This window comes from Procambarus clarkii, chromosome 20 (assembly GCF_040958095.1).
Source record: "Procambarus clarkii isolate CNS0578487 chromosome 20, FALCON_Pclarkii_2.0, whole genome shotgun sequence".
Taxonomy (NCBI): Eukaryota; Metazoa; Arthropoda; class Malacostraca; order Decapoda; family Cambaridae; genus Procambarus; species Procambarus clarkii.
Window position 1 is genome coordinate 45817184 of NC_091169.1, and position 15724 is coordinate 45832907.

Here is a 15724-nt window from a genome sequence, read left to right on the forward strand (position 1 = left end):
GTTCCTCGAACAAGTATTTTAGTCCAAAATCCACCTCTTCCTCCTCCATTGCAGGAGATACGTCCATCCTCTCTGGCACATCTCTTAGTCGAGCACTCTGCACTCGGGTTACGACGCAGGCCGGATATACTTCTATTTGATCATCTTCCGAGGGATCATCCAGAATACTGGCGAGCGTTATGTTATTACATTTTTCATCTTCCACATTGTTTTGATGTCCGTTTGGTACATCACTGCGCAGTACCTCTGGCAACACTTGAGCCGCATAAATCGTTGCCCAAGATGACATGTACTCCAGGAATGGGTATGTCCGAGCACACTCCTAACATCACTTCATCTGTAAAGTAATCAGAGGTTAGCTTTACTGTACACACAGGTATATCCATCTCTGAATTTATACCCCGTACCTTAATTATATGTCCATTTATACAAGATCTGTACTCAGGAATCAAGCTTTTCAGTATTAAGCTCTGATTCGCTCCTGTGTCACGTAATATTGTGACTTGTTGATCAGGCTGACCCCCAATGCTCACCATACCTTTGCTAATGAAAGGGTTATATCCTCTCGTAATGGACATCATCTCTTGGGGCAATTCCTCCTTTAAATTTATATAAGGACTTCTGTATTTACTTACTGTGAGGGACACCACTCTTCTGCCTTGCCTACACTCTACTTAAGTGTCCAGGCTTGTTACATGTGTAGCATATTACCCGAGAAGAGAATCCTCGTCCTCTCGAACTACGTTGTCCATTATAATAGGATTCACCACGTCTCCACTGTTCTAGACGTTGTATTTCCTCCCTGACCCGAGGGTGCGCTAGCCTGACCCTCGAATGAGTCACCTCCCGACGGAGAAAATTCCACATACCCCTGACTTTCTCGGGCTATCGGGTTGCCAGTATATCCACGACCATCTCTACTGTTCCACGTATGCTGTCTTTTACTACCCTGCAACTTTGCGTGACCTTTTCCTTCATATTCCTGGAGACTTTTGTAAGCTTCCGTAATTACATCTGCTTTGTCCGCTGTTTCTAAGAGTTTTTATTCCTGCTTCTTGAACCTTAAACCTGGTGTCTGGAGTCTCCATCTCCAAGAATTTTTCCATCAACATCAATTGTTTCAAGTCTTCGAAAGATTCTACCTTTTCGGAACCCATCCATCTTTGGAATCTACGTTCCAAATCTCTGGCTGTTTCAGCATATGTGCTCCTCTGTGTCTCCCATTTCTCTGAACCGCTTCCGGTAAGCTTCAGGCGTCAGTAGAAATGACCTTAATACGCTGTTTTTCACAGTCTAGTAATTTTTACAATCTTCAAGAGAGAGCTGGGTATAGGCCTCTCTCGCTGCCCCAGTCAATCTTATTTGCACCAATTGGGCCCAATCCTCCTCTGGCCACTGCTTTAGTGTAGCAACTTTCAAAATGCTCAAAAATAGACTCAGACTCTTCTGGACAAAATTGCGGAACCTCTTTTTCACGTGCCTTCTGATCATATGCTGCAGGCATAGGGTTGCTCTCTGAGTGTACCTCTCGCCCTCGCCTCTGAGCAGCCACAAATTTATTTGCTTCGATTTCCATTTGCTTCGTTTTCTCCTTTTCTAATTCTACACGCGTTTTTTGCTCACTTTCAAGTCGCACTCTCTCGCTCCAATTTCAGTTTCTCTAACTGAAACTCTCTCTTCCCTCTTAATTTGAGCTTCCAGTTTCAAACGTTCCAATTCATATTCTAAACTTCCACTCCTATGAGACGTATTAGAAGATACTGAGGAAGTATCTTGTTCCCCACTTTCCTTTGCACTCACCTCTAATCCTACCGCTCCGACGTCTTCGCGTCGTGACCTTACTTTATTTCCAAGTTCTTGTCTCATATAGACCACTTTAGTCGACACTAATTCTATCTCATAGTGTTCGGCGATTTGCTTCAGCTGTTCTTTCGTACAGCTCTAAAATCAATGTGTACTCTTTTGTTATAAATTCTTGGACACGATCCATGATGAAACTTTACCTGGCTGGACACTTAGATGACTAGCAATGGGTGCTGCAAGTGTGTCTTGCTCAAAACACTCCCGGACAGGCCCCCATATGTGTTGGGATCGAACTGTTGACAACCCAACACATTAATTTAGGTTTATTCTGAATGTTTGTCCAATGTTTCGTTGTACTACAACGGGGTACATGAATCTGAACAGGCGTCAGCCTCAGCCGGACCTATTGTCAGGTGCGACACACTTTGTGCTGAGGTCTGACAAAGGACAAGAAAATAATATGGTATAAAACTTCATCATGGATATATCGCTAATCATCTTATATATATATACATTAAATATATTGTATGTGTGCATTGTACACAAGTACAGATATATATATATAAATATATGAGAGAGAGAGAGAGAGAGAGAGACTGCGACCATGAAATGGTCGTCTCTTATCCGATTGTTCTTTCCACTTATAAATTCACTTGTCCGCAATTTTGGACCACTATCGGGAAAATCAGCGCGTTACCTCCACGCCGACCTCTAAATCTCAAAGCTGTTATCTTCCATAACTTTCAAGAACGTCGACCATATGACTCGAGGTCCTCTTCCTTCGTGAGGGTGAAGCACACTAACAGTTGGGTCCGTTGGTCACACATCCAAACGCGACGACAGCCTGTTGACTCAATGGAGGGGAGTAGATGTCTGTCTCTCCACATGCTCCGGCCAGCACACGTTACCTCGCCCGGTGGTTCTGATTGGCTAACAGAAATTCCCGCCACCGGACGAGCCATACCGTGCTGACCGTTAACGACCTCCATGGTTGTTAACCTCGTTCTTCCTGTAATAATGAACGTATGACTTAAATAATCGTGCCTTTATGCGATGAAATAACACGATTCGATATATCGTAACATAGGCCGGGGTGGGTTGTCTGGCGAGGATGGTGGTAGGCCGGGGTGGGCTGTCTGGCGAGGGTGGTGGTAGGCCGAGGTGGGCTGTCTGGCGAGGATGGTGGTAGGCCGGGGTGGGCTGTCTGGCGAGGGTGGTGGTAGGCCGGGGTGGGTTGCCTGGTGGGGGAGGTGGCGGGGGTGGTGGTAGGCCGGGGTGGGTTGCCTGGTGGGGGAGGTGGCCGGGGTGGTGGTAGGCCGGGGTTGGTTGCCTGGTGGGGGAGGTGGCCGGGGTGGTGGCGGGGAGGGTCGGGGGTGACACTAGGTGGTGCCGACAGTCGCCAGCAGCGGGTCAGTGTGGCTCGCACCCCCGTCGTGTACACTCCTCGCTCACTACCATGCGTAGGAACTGCAAACTCTTCATATTCGTTTCCTGTGTATGGACACTTGGCGTTGTCGTATATCTTAACACGAGCAAGGATGTGAAGGTCAGTACCCCAGGCTGCAATCACTCTTACTGTTTAGAATAACGTTAGAACTTGAGAAAAACATCGTTCTTGAGACGCTGCCTCCGTTGCCAGCCAACTACCCAGCCGAGATGCAATGATGCCAGGGACAGTGCCTGTCAGGCCGCTAGTGGCACTCCTCCATTTTATTGTTTTCTTGTAAGATTTTATTTGTTTATATCCATTAATGCTCATTAATGTACGGTTTTAGAAGCAGTGAAAGCCTATTGGTTTGTGACATTTAGGCTATGAATCGTTAGGAGCCACTTTTGAAGGCCTGGAGTATTGATTTTGCGCACGTTGAAATGGTAGGCTGGTGGGCGGGTCTTGTACCAGGGGCTGGGCGCTGGCATATACCAGGGGCTGGGCGCTGGCATATACCAGGGGCTGGGCGCTGGCATATACCAGGGGCTGGGCGCTGGCATATACCAGCAAAATGTGCGCCATTAGGCTTCACGGTTACCTTTATATCGCAATCTAAATATTTCCACAACTGATCAACTGGCATCATCGTACATTTGGCTCGTGTTTATTTTGAAACGTGTATTGATATCAAATCTATTTACGTAATTATGAACAGTTATCCTTAATTCAAAATATATTTGAAGCACCCGCTAAGCATAAGACTGATGTTGCTTCTCGACGACACAAACAATTTGGCGCGCTTTCTTCTAACTTGAGTTGCACATTTGTCTTTCTTGTAACTATAGTTGTACCACCTAACGTGGACGGTACACGGCTTTATAATATGTTTTATGCTTACAATTTATTCATTTGAACAAATGTGAACTGTGTATATGTATGTGTGTGTATGTATGTGTGTGTGTATATATATAATATATATAATATATATAATATATATATATATATATAATATATAATATATATAATATATACACATATAATAGTTATGTAAAGCAGAATAATATATAGTTACATTAATTCGTTAATATATTTAATTTATTTGGAACAATCTAAATGCCACTATTTAGAAGTAGGAAAATTTTTGTGTATTTTTTACATGAGTAGGAAGAGCTCTTACCTTAAAGGTGAATTAAAGCCTAACGATTGTGTCATCGGAATATGGTATGTCTGGGTATACCCAGTGGCCGTGAAAGTGCGTAAGAGTGCATAGGTAGAGTGAATGAAGTAAATGTACTTTAGCAAAATCGTTCTACTCAGCCCAGGAGTAGACTCTACTCATACCTATAAGCATCCGTAGCAAAATAGGAAAGGAGCGTGCTAACCAAACCACAGTACTTCCGTTTGCTTCAATTTTCAATAAGTATACAGTATTGGCAAGAAATTAACGTTTAGCCAAACTAAAATATTCCTTTCCTACAAGGACAGTTTGCATGATTACTTCGACCATGCTTAATTATCACAAGTTAATTATAATATGTGGGCTTTGCAGAAATGCTTTTGTAATATGTTTAAAATGTAAATGCATGGTAGCTGCCTCTGTCATATACCCTGACCTCGACAATAATCAGACTGTCGACATGCAGGGAAGCCTGTCTGAGCTGGGAGATAAGAAAACTCGAAACCGGTCACAGGCAAATCAGATGTAATATGTTGTTCAAAAGATGTTCAGACACCAACAACAATCATAATACTGTACGTTATGCACTGTCATGATGCAGAGATGGCGGGAATATCACTATTAATGACCATCTCTACAAAAACCGTCCCTGATAGGAACTAATAATAAGTCCAAAAACATATTTGGGAATGCTGGTTTACAACGTTTGCAATATCCGTTTTCAAATATTGTAGTCATAAAATTAAAATAACGATGTACAGACAACAACAGTTCAAGGGGGGTGGGGTTCTGCCACTGCAGGACGATTAGCATTTTAAAAGCACCGAATCACCTTCTGTGGTTGATTGTTCAATAAATCCCTAAACTGTGTTTGACAAATCTCTCACCCTGTCCATGGAGGACAGAAGAAAATGTATATATGCTAGTTAGCATTGTAAATGTGTGGCCACGTCTGTGGTAGAAAATAATAATAATAAAAAAAACTTTAGGACGATTCACCACAGTACAGTACGAGGTGATTGACACGTCTAGGCCTCCACCTTACCAGACTTAATCACAACAACGACACGTGAACGTTACAATGTTTCCTCTCGTTACCTAAACACGTGCGCGCATGCGCGTACTTGAGTGTTACCTAATTGTGATTAATATGATACAGCTCAAGCCCGGTGTTCCGTTTTTCTATATACATTTATTGTACTATTAAGGATTTGTGTTTTTTTCAATGCTCCTTCGTCTTGGATACGTTCCGTCTGAGGAAAAATATTTTTCTCACCGTCTCTCCTGTATTTTTGTTGGTGTTATTGCTTGGTTAAATGTATTTTATCCATCTTTTCAATACCTTTAGGCACTTAAAAAGGAATTAACAGCTTTTAGTTCGGGTCGGTTGTAGAAAGATTAGTCACAGAATATGTTCAGGGACATTAATATTCCTTATGCTAAACAATTTAAAACTGATGAACTAATTACATTTTGTTTTTAAGACTATCTTAAACCCAACACTCATACATAGGCTACGGTGGAAGCTAGGCTTTCAGTCATACCATGACCTCAGGAGTGTACGCACTGCTGTACCAAAAGTGTGCAGACAAGAGATACTTATCAAAGCTTTTGGCTGATGTGTCAATTTGGATTCAATATATTTTGATATTTCTTAAATATTAGAGGTAGTTGTTTCTAAATTCTTGGATTTTGTTTACATTCAATTGCACAGTCATGTAGTGTTCTAATAGTTTTATTTAATTGTTTATTAAATATTTACATAAAAGTACATTTATCTGTAAATGATACATTTTCACAAAGCCAACGATATATACACTAAGGAGATCCCCCGCTTCTTAAGAGTTGACCCTTATCCTATATTACGTTTAGGATTAGAGTATAATCGCCGGTTGGTCAATAAACATTTTGTTGCTTTAATAACCTTCATGGTGTTGACGAGAGCAATACTCAAATTCCTTGAAGCAATAGTAGCAATTGCAATGAGAATTCACTGGTATTTGAGGGAGCAGCCAATATTAACCACTATAGAATGATGTTGGGGATCGTGGCCTTAGTGAGGCATTCAGTACAGTTTTGTATGAGAGGCTGATCAAAATTTGTTTAGCTCACGTTATTGGAGATGTGTCTAATTGGATTAGAGCTATGGTTGAAAGATAGGAAGTAGAGTTAGCATCAGTAGCGTAAAATCAGTGAGGTAATCTCATTAGTGTGTGCATCAGGTTCCGTGTTGGGTTCGATATTTTTTACAATTTCTGTTAATGACCTTGAGTAGGGCAAATAAACTAATATCAGCAAATTTGCAGATGACACAAAAATAGGACAGACAATAAGTTCAAAAGTTTATGCAGTACTACAGAGACCAGGATAAACTGCAGATTTGACCGGAGAAATGCCTAATGCAGTTCAACGTAGATAAATGTAAAATCGCAGGTTTGGGCGCGATATATTCGTCTAATAGTGTGGATACTAATGCAGTAAATAAAAATGGGAAAGTGATCTATGTGTAAAATCAAGACAATAATATATAATCCACGAAATTTAGCAGTAGGATACTTGGTTTTAGATCTAGAAGCGATAGCAATAGAAACACATTATCTTTCAATTATATTTCACAATAAAAATGCTTCCTTTGAATAATGCTGTTCAGTTTTAGGCACCCTGTTACAACACGGATATAAATTCTCTGGAAAGCATTCTCTGCACGATGACAAAGTTGATTCCTGATATAGGAAGTTTGCTTTTGAAAATAGGCTAGAACTTGATTTACATTATCTTGTAAGAGCGAGGACAAGGGGAGATATGACTGAAGTATACGAGTGGATGAAAGACATTTACAATGGGGGTACGAAGAAGGTCTTGAAATTGTAAAATGAGGTCAGAACTCGTGCCTCGTATGCGGCATTATAGGCCTGTGCAGTGTATTCACGTTCTTAACCACTATAGCGTTTACAATTTGGTCAGGTGAGATGTTTGCAAAATTTACTGGATGACCCCCTTAGATCAGTGGCTCTGATTTCTTGATATTATGCTGATATATGAAATAGCTTGTGTATAATAGTTAGGCCGCTGTTGTTGTTTTCTAAAGAAGTGAGGTTTATTTTTTAACCGCTATATATAAAGGCCTAGTTCATATCTTTCGAACCTGGCACTCGTTTAGTAGCATGCTCATACACTCGTTCTAACATGTACTCACCACCAAATTGTATTTACAAGAGTTGAACTTTAGTTCTTTGGTACTGTCTCAAGACTCTCAACCATCGGTCGACTGATGTATAGGTCCCCAAAACTGTTGGGTTTTCTTATCTTCTTTATCTGGATCTGCAGTCTGCCTCCACCGCTTATTTCACTTATTAGCATATTAAAAATTTTCACTCTTTAAACTAAATTTGTTTTCTTATTTTCGCTGTGGCTCATTTGGGCATTAAGTTTGTACCTTTGTATACCGCTCGTTCCATATAGTCTGTACTTGTCTGACTATATTCCCTTCATAATTTTGAATATGGTAATCATGTCTTCCCTGAAGTATATCTTACAGTAACGTGAGGTATACTCATTTTAGTTTTACCTTGTAACTTACACATTTTAGCTCTAAGGTTAGTCTGGTGGCACTTGACTGTCCTCAGCTTCGTTTGGTTTAAAAATATCAGGAACAGGATGCCTGTTAGGCTTATCAAAGTACTCATAGGCCAATGACCTTCTTCCCCAGAATGCAACCCACAACAGTTATCTAACTTCCAGTCGGTTCCAGGTGAATATTTGCTGCTATGTGAACAAAAGCATTACGTGAAAGTGAACGTGCCAAAGCTTCGATCTGACCTGCCATTTTTCAATTTAAATAGCTTTAAAAACCATTTGCTGATGATTTAAAAAAGCTTCCCGTTCAGTGTCTCATTCTTTATAAACACATGGCACGTGTTCAGAGCCCTTGCCAGCAATAGGCAAACTAAGCAGTTGCATTGGACGGCACAATTTGCGTATGAACTATGAAACAACAACACTTCGTTTATGTAAGTGGAAGCTTGACGGCTTGCCTTGGGCTAAATACACGTCTGCCGGTATACGACTATCTGGTTCTTTAAGGAAGCTGAAGGTCATAGACTCAAGGTCTCCAACCAACCCGTCCTCTTAAAAATAACGTCGCTTTTCGCTCGTATGCGCGCTATGGCCAAAAATGGACGTAATTTTAATTGAAATCGGCTCACGAAAGTGAAGTACTGTCCCGTTTTCTGTTTGAGTCCTCTGGCTTACTCTGAAAGGTTAGGAGAGGAAACTTTTACTCCAACACCCATGAAGACGCTCACATCAGCTAAGTCGATGGGAAGCAAGAGGATAGAAATGAAAGTTACGCAATTCTAATTTGGATAGTTGCTTGATCCTATTGGGAGCAACCTAGACTAAGCTCGTGGGTTTCCATGTGCATTGACTACTAAAGTTCATTGCGTTCATTTATAATAGAACTGTAAAATGAAGGAGCAAAACTCATACTAAGTTAGCAGCCACAAAGTTAGGCTGACCGAGGCACCTTGTCTGAAAGTTAGGCTGACCGAGGCACCTTGTCTGAAAGTTAGGCTGACCGAGGCACCTTGTCTGAAAGTTAGGCTGACCGAGGCACCTTGTCTGAAAGTTAGGCTGACCGAGGCACCTTGTCTGAAAGTTAGGCTGACCGAGGCACCTTGTCTGAAAGTTAGGCTGACCGAGGCGCCTTGTCTGAAAGTTAGGCTGACCGAGGCGCCTTGTCTGAAAGTTAGGCTGACCGAGGCGCCTTGTCTGAAAGTTAGGCTGACCGAGGCGCCTTGTCTGAAAGTTAGGCTGACCGAGGCGCCTTGTCTGAAAGTTAGGCTGACCGAGGCGCCTTGTCTGAAAGTTAGGCTGACCGAGGCGCCTTGTCTGAAAGTTAGGCTGACCGAGGCGCCTTGTCTGAAAGTTAGGCTGACCGAGGCGCCTTGTCTGAAAGTTAGGCTGACCGAGGCGCCTTGTCTGAAAGTTAGGCTGACCGAGGCGCCTTGTCTGAAAGTTAGGCTGACCGAGGCGCCTTGTCTGAAAGTTAGGCTGACCGAGGCGCCTTGTCTGAAAGTTAGGCTGACCGAGGCGCCTTGTCTGAAAGTTAGGCTGACCGAGGCGCCTTGTCTGAAAGTTAGGCTGACCGAGGCGCCTTGTCTGAAAGTTAGGCTGACCGAGGCGCCTTGTCTGAAAGTTAGGCTGACCGAGGCGCCTTGTCTGAAAGTTAGGCTGACCGAGGCGCCTTGTCTGAAAGTTAGGCTGACCGAGGCGCCTTGTCTGAAAGTTAGGCTGACCGAGGCGCCTTGTCTGAAAGTTAGGCTGACCGAGGCGCCTTGTCTGAAAGTTAGGCTGACCGAGGCGCCTTGTCTGAAAGTTAGGCTGACCGAGGCGCCTTGTCTGAAAGTTAGGCTGACCGAGGCGCCTTGTCTGAAAGTTAGGCTGACCGAGGCGCCTTGTCTGAAAGTTAGGCTGACCGAGGCGCCTTGTCTGAAAGTTAGGCTGACCGAGGCGCCTTGTCTGAAAGTTAGGCTGACCGAGGCGCCTTGTCTGAAAGTTAGGCTGACCGAGGCGCCTTGTCTGAAAGTTAGGCTGACCGAGGCGCCTTGTCTGAAAGTTAGGCTGACCGAGGCGCCTTGTCTGAAAGTTAGGCTGACCGAGGCGCCTTGTCTGAAAGTTAGGCTGACCGAGGCGCCTTGTCTGAAAGTTAGGCTGACCGAGGCGCCTTGTCTGAAAGTTAGGCTGACCGAGGCGCCTTGTCTGAAAGTTAGGCTGACCGAGGCGCCTTGTCTGAAAGTTAGGCTGACCGAGGCGCCTTGTCTGAAAGTTAGGCTGACCGAGGCGCCTTGTCTGAAAGTTAGGCTGACCGAGGCGCCTTGTCTGAAAGTTAGGCTGACCGAGGCGCCTTGTCTGAAAGTTAGGCTGACCGAGGCGCCTTGTCTGAAAGTTAGGCTGACCGAGGCGCCTTGTCTGAAAGTTAGGCTGACCGAGGCGCCTTGTCTGAAAGTTAGGCTGACCGAGGCGCCTTGTCTGAAAGTTAGGCTGACCGAGGCGCCTTGTCTGAAAGTTAGGCTGACCGAGGCGCCTTGTCTGAAAGTTAGGCTGACCGAGGCGCCTTGTCTGAAAGTTAGGCTGACCGAGGCGCCTTGTCTGAAAGTTAGGCTGACCGAGGCGCCTTGTCTGAAAGTTAGGCTGACCGAGGCGCCTTGTCTGAAAGTTAGGCTGACCGAGGCGCCTTGTCTGAAAGTTAGGCTGACCGAGGCGCCTTGTCTGAAAGTTAGGCTGACCGAGGCGCCTTGTCTGAAAGTTAGGCTGACCGAGGCGCCTTGTCTGAAAGTTAGGCTGACCGAGGCGCCTTGTCTGAAAGTTAGGCTGACCGAGGCGCCTTGTCTGAAAGTTAGGCTGACCGAGGCGCCTTGTCTTTCGTCGGCTTTGTGCTTTTAAGGCCATCCAGGTGTTAATAACATGTATGTTGCTAAGTTAGAAAATCTATACAGAAGAATATAAGAATAACATGAAACATTAGAGCATTATGTGTGTGGGCGGGGAGGTGGGGGGGTGCGGTTGAATGTGTGTACTCACCTAGTTGTGCTTCCTGGGGTTGAGCTCTGGCTCTTTGGTCCCGCCTCTCAACTGTTAATAAACTGGTTATTACTGGCTCTATCATATCTACATTTGAAACTGTATGGAGTCAGCTTCCACCACATCACTGCCTAATGCATTCCACCTGTTAACTACTCTGACACTGAAAAAGTTCTTTCTAACGTCCCTGTGGCTCATTTGGGTACTCAGTTTCCACCTGTGTCCCCTTGTTCTCGTACAACCCGTGTTATACAGTTTATCTTTATCTACCCTGTCAATTCCTCTGAGAATTTTGTACGTAGTGATCATATCTCCCCGAGCTCTCCTGTCTTCCAGCGACATGAGGTGCATTTCACGTAGCCTTTCCTCGTAAATCATGGCTCTTAGTTCTGGGACTAGCCTGTTGGCATACCTCAAATTTTTCCAGCTTCGTATTATGCTTGACAGGGTACGGGCTCCATGCTGGGGCCGCATATTCCAGAATTGGTCTTACATATGTGGTATACAAGGTTCTGAAGGATTCCTTACAGAACTGCGCACACACACACAGTGTGTGTGTGTGTGTGTGTGTGTGTGTGTAATTACCTGTGCAGTTACAGGATGAGAGCTACGCTCGTGGTGTCCCGTCTTCCCAGCATTCTTTGTCACACAACGCTTTGAAATTGCTGACGGTTTTGGCCTCCACCACCCTCTCACCTAATTTGTTCCAACCGTCTACCACTTTGTTTACAAAAGGGAATTTTCTTATTTCTTCGGCAGATTTGTTTAGTTAGTTTAAATCTTTGACCTCTTGTTCTTGAAGTTCCAGGTCTCAGGAATTCTTCCCTATTAATTTTATCGATTCCTGTTACTGTTTTGCACGTAGTGATCATATCGCCTCGTTCTTCTACTAGTTTTTGCATATTTAATGCCTCTAACCTTTCCTCGTAGCTCATGTCCTTCGGTTCTGGGAGCCACTTAGTGGCATGTCTTTGCACCTTTTCCAGTTTGTTGATGTGCTTCTTAAGATATAGACACCATACAACCGCTGCATATTCCAGCTTTGATCTAACAAGAGTCGTGAACAATTTCTTTACTATTTTTCCATTCATGTATTTAAAAGCAATTCTGAAGTTAGAAAGTGTAGTATAGGCCCCTGGCACAATGTTCTTTATGCTATCTTTATGTCATATAGTTTTAAAGGTCTAGTGTGTGTGGGGGAGGGGGGGGGGGAAACGGCACAATTCCAATTTCTAGTACGATCATTTTTAGCCTTATGTAACGCATACGCGCGAAAAGCTACGTTCTTTGTAGGAGGATAGGTTGGTGTGTGAGTGAGTGAGAGATAACTGAAGTGTAGTTACAGGATGTGAGCTACGCTCGTGGTGTCTTGTCTTCCCTATAATCTGTCGTATGACGCTGTTGTAATGGGAGCCAGCCTTTATTTTTCACTTATCTGGTTAAATGCTGGTCGTTATTATTAGAAATGTTCTCAATGTAACCTTCAGTCAAATTGCTGGAATCTAAAACTTTTGATCGTTTCGAACCACGACATGAGGACAGTGTAATTTCAATGCTACACTGCAAACTCTGAGAACACCGCCACCACCTACTTCATAACCCCCACTGAATATTTCCCCCAATTGACGGTGAAGCAGGAATCTGTCAATTAGGCAAAATCCCCGAAAGTTGATCCCCGATTACTTGAATAGGAGGGGATGAGATTTACGTTAAGTGTGATATAAATCAAGGGACAAAGGGATTATGAGGTATGAAACAAATGCTTGCAGGCTTGCAGAGGGTGCCTAGCCCTATAGCATGGTTTCTTGAGCCCAACAACAGAATGTAAAATGTGTTGGGGGGTAAATTCCACTAAACACCATAAATTCTAAACAAGATTTATTAAAACAAAGTTTATCAATGAAAATAAAAGAACACTCCCTATCTGAACACTTTTTTTTTTTTTTTTTTTTTTTTTTTTTTTTTTTTTTGGGGGGGGGGGGGAGATATATAAGAGTTGTTACATTCTTGTACAGCCACTAGTACGCGTAGCTGAAACTTCTTAAACTGAATTATATTCTAGCTGAAATTCTTCCTAAAATAGAGGCACTGATAGGTAAAACAAAATAATGGGGATTCTACAACTGTACTTAAAACAGACAGATATCTTTACCTTGAATACCACAGCCAAGCCAGTTGTTCAGCCTTGCTTCTGGAGGTGAGATCTTGCCCCCAGGATGTCCCAACTCGCACAACTAAATTCTCCACTGACCTCTGTGAGGCTGACCTTAGCTTAGTTGCCAAATTAATCTTCAAAGATGATTACTAACTAAACAAGATTTATTATTCCTACAATTACTTTAATAACTTAATTTTTCTACATTGATGAATTATTTTCACAGGGCACATGTGACCATCATGCTTAAGCCCTCCGGCGCTCAGATCCTCTGGGAATGAACCCTTTACCAACTCTCAGGTACAAACTTCCCTTTGGCTCTCACGACTAGAATGTGCTCCTGTATACAGTACATTACAGTACATTTAAATAAAAGACTACATCACCTAAATCAACAGTTAAACTGTTACAACCACCTCGCCCAAGTAATTTAAGACCCATTTTTTTAAACCCAATTAAACACGATGTCTCTTATCCAAACCATTACTGTATATAAATATCAAACCAACTGCCTCAAAGAAAAAAATACACAAGCTACCCTATCTAAAAATCATTACAATTTCCAAGTTGTACAGTAATAATCGTTAATACAACAATTGTAGAACCAGGCATTTGAATCCCGACTGTCCTGTTGACAGCCCAATCTTTCCAATACATCTGAAAACAAAATATCCTATATTCTGACCTGATATAACTAAATGCAATATCCCCAATCTTTCAGCCAAATCTAGCTAACCAAAATCATTGGCTCTCCGTTGACCATCTATGTGTTCCACCTAGAACATGACACAACATATTAAAAACATAGACTGAAATTAGTCTTTCAGGAGAGGAACACTGAGCTCAAAGTTCACTCCCGTGTTCCGCTCAACACCTGTGGCCACTTCCTACCACAACATGTCCCTTAAGTACATAAATATCATATAAAATCAGTGTCAACATGACATCCTCAAAACTTAACCAATAAACCACAATGTTATATTTATTAAATATTCTATGAACTACTATCACGGGTCATAACAATAAAAATGTACACATTTCCAGCTAAAAATGTAAATTGTTTTTATTTGGTTCGCCCCTCTTGCTCTCAAAACACAGAACCAGACATAACAACAGAAATTTTCTAAAGCCTCTTGTTCTAGGCACAGTGCAATTACTTCTCGTTTCTCCCAATGTGAGACTGTATTTACTATCTGTGCCTGCAGAATCGAACTGTTGGCTCTTGGACCACGCCTTTTTAAACGTCGGTTGTCAAATGTACCGACTTCAGATCTATTTTCCTCTATCACATTTACTACTTACTGTATATTTGTAACACACACACACACACATATCCCCAGGATGCAGACTGTAGCAGCTGTCTAGCTCCTAGGTACTTATTTACTGCTAGGTGAACAGCAGCATCAGGTGAAAAACTACCCACTTGTTTCTGCCTCGACCGGAAATGGAACCCGGGCCATTAGGACCACACCGTGTGTGTGTGTGTGTACTCACATAGTTGTGCTTGCTGATAGTTGAGCTCTGGCTCTTTGTGTGCGTATTTCTGACTGCTTCCGTATGAGTGACTACTGGGAAGTGGGTAGCTCTCCGCGCCTCGCCTGCTACTATTGTTGAACCTCTTGTCTTGGTAATTTAAGTATTCTGACGTTTGAGTTCTTTGTCGAATCTGACTAAGATTGTGAGTTTGTGCGCACGCGCGCACTCGCATATTTGTGCCTCTACGATCCAGCTTTGGCACTTGGACCATAACTTGTCTAATGCAATGACTCGACCTTTTTTTTCTACCATACTATTTTTCAAATCACGAATGTAGTTCGCTTCTAGAACCTGCTTATTTAATTCATTCGATTTTCTTATTATCTTGAGCTAAAATAAAACTTTCCAGCATCTCTACGAATTAATCTCTATGGCTGTTTTGTTTCACGAGCTTCTATTTATGCCCTCTGGTTCTCTTGACAGTCACTGTAAACATATTTTTTCCACTGTCACTTCCTTAAGAATTTTACATGTCTATCATGTAAAATAGACTGTAAATGAATCATGTAACTACTAGACTTTAACCCAGATAAATGCATGGAATGAGGACTGGGGAGGGAGCAAGAAAACTCATTGATCCATAGGCCTATGCAGTGAAAGGGAGACGAATCTATGAAACTGCAAAAGAGAAAGTCCTGGAAGATTATATTATCCATTGACTAGGATCAGAGGATTATATAGATAGGATAATCTCATCAGCATATGGAAAACTTGCAAATATACAGTCCATCCTCCTGTTTTGGTAGTACTTATAGGAAGGACGAGGACTATAGTACATACACCGACGGAACTGAGGTAACATGAAAACCACATAACACTGAGGGAAATCGATAAGATTGATGAAGAGAAAATGTTCAGTATAAGGCAGGGTAGAACAAGAGGCCCTGAATGAAAACTTGAGGTACAGATGATTCAACTTTGTAGAAAGAACTTATTTGTTTGCGAGTAGTGAGCCAATTGAGTGGACTAGAGTGATAGCAACATCTAATTTAATAAGTTGTTTTAAACGCAGGTGCGACAGGAAACAGAAGGGTTGGTAGTT

At 42.7% G+C, this 15724-nt stretch overlaps 1 protein-coding gene across 3 annotated transcripts in view; it reads left to right on the forward strand.

The window, feature by feature from the left end:
• Positions 1-3221: 3221 nt before the first annotated feature.
• Pgant2 (polypeptide N-acetylgalactosaminyltransferase 2) overlaps positions 3222-15724 on the forward strand; it is a 476685-nt gene continuing 464182 nt past the window's right edge. For all 3 annotated transcript variants that reach the window (XM_069327914.1, XM_045737766.2, XM_045737767.2), the window contains exon 1: positions 3222-3349. In XM_069327914.1, coding sequence (XP_069184015.1) covers positions 3260-3349 — 90 coding nt within the window. In that variant the 5' untranslated portion in view covers positions 3222-3259. The remainder of the gene's footprint in view (positions 3350-15724) is intronic.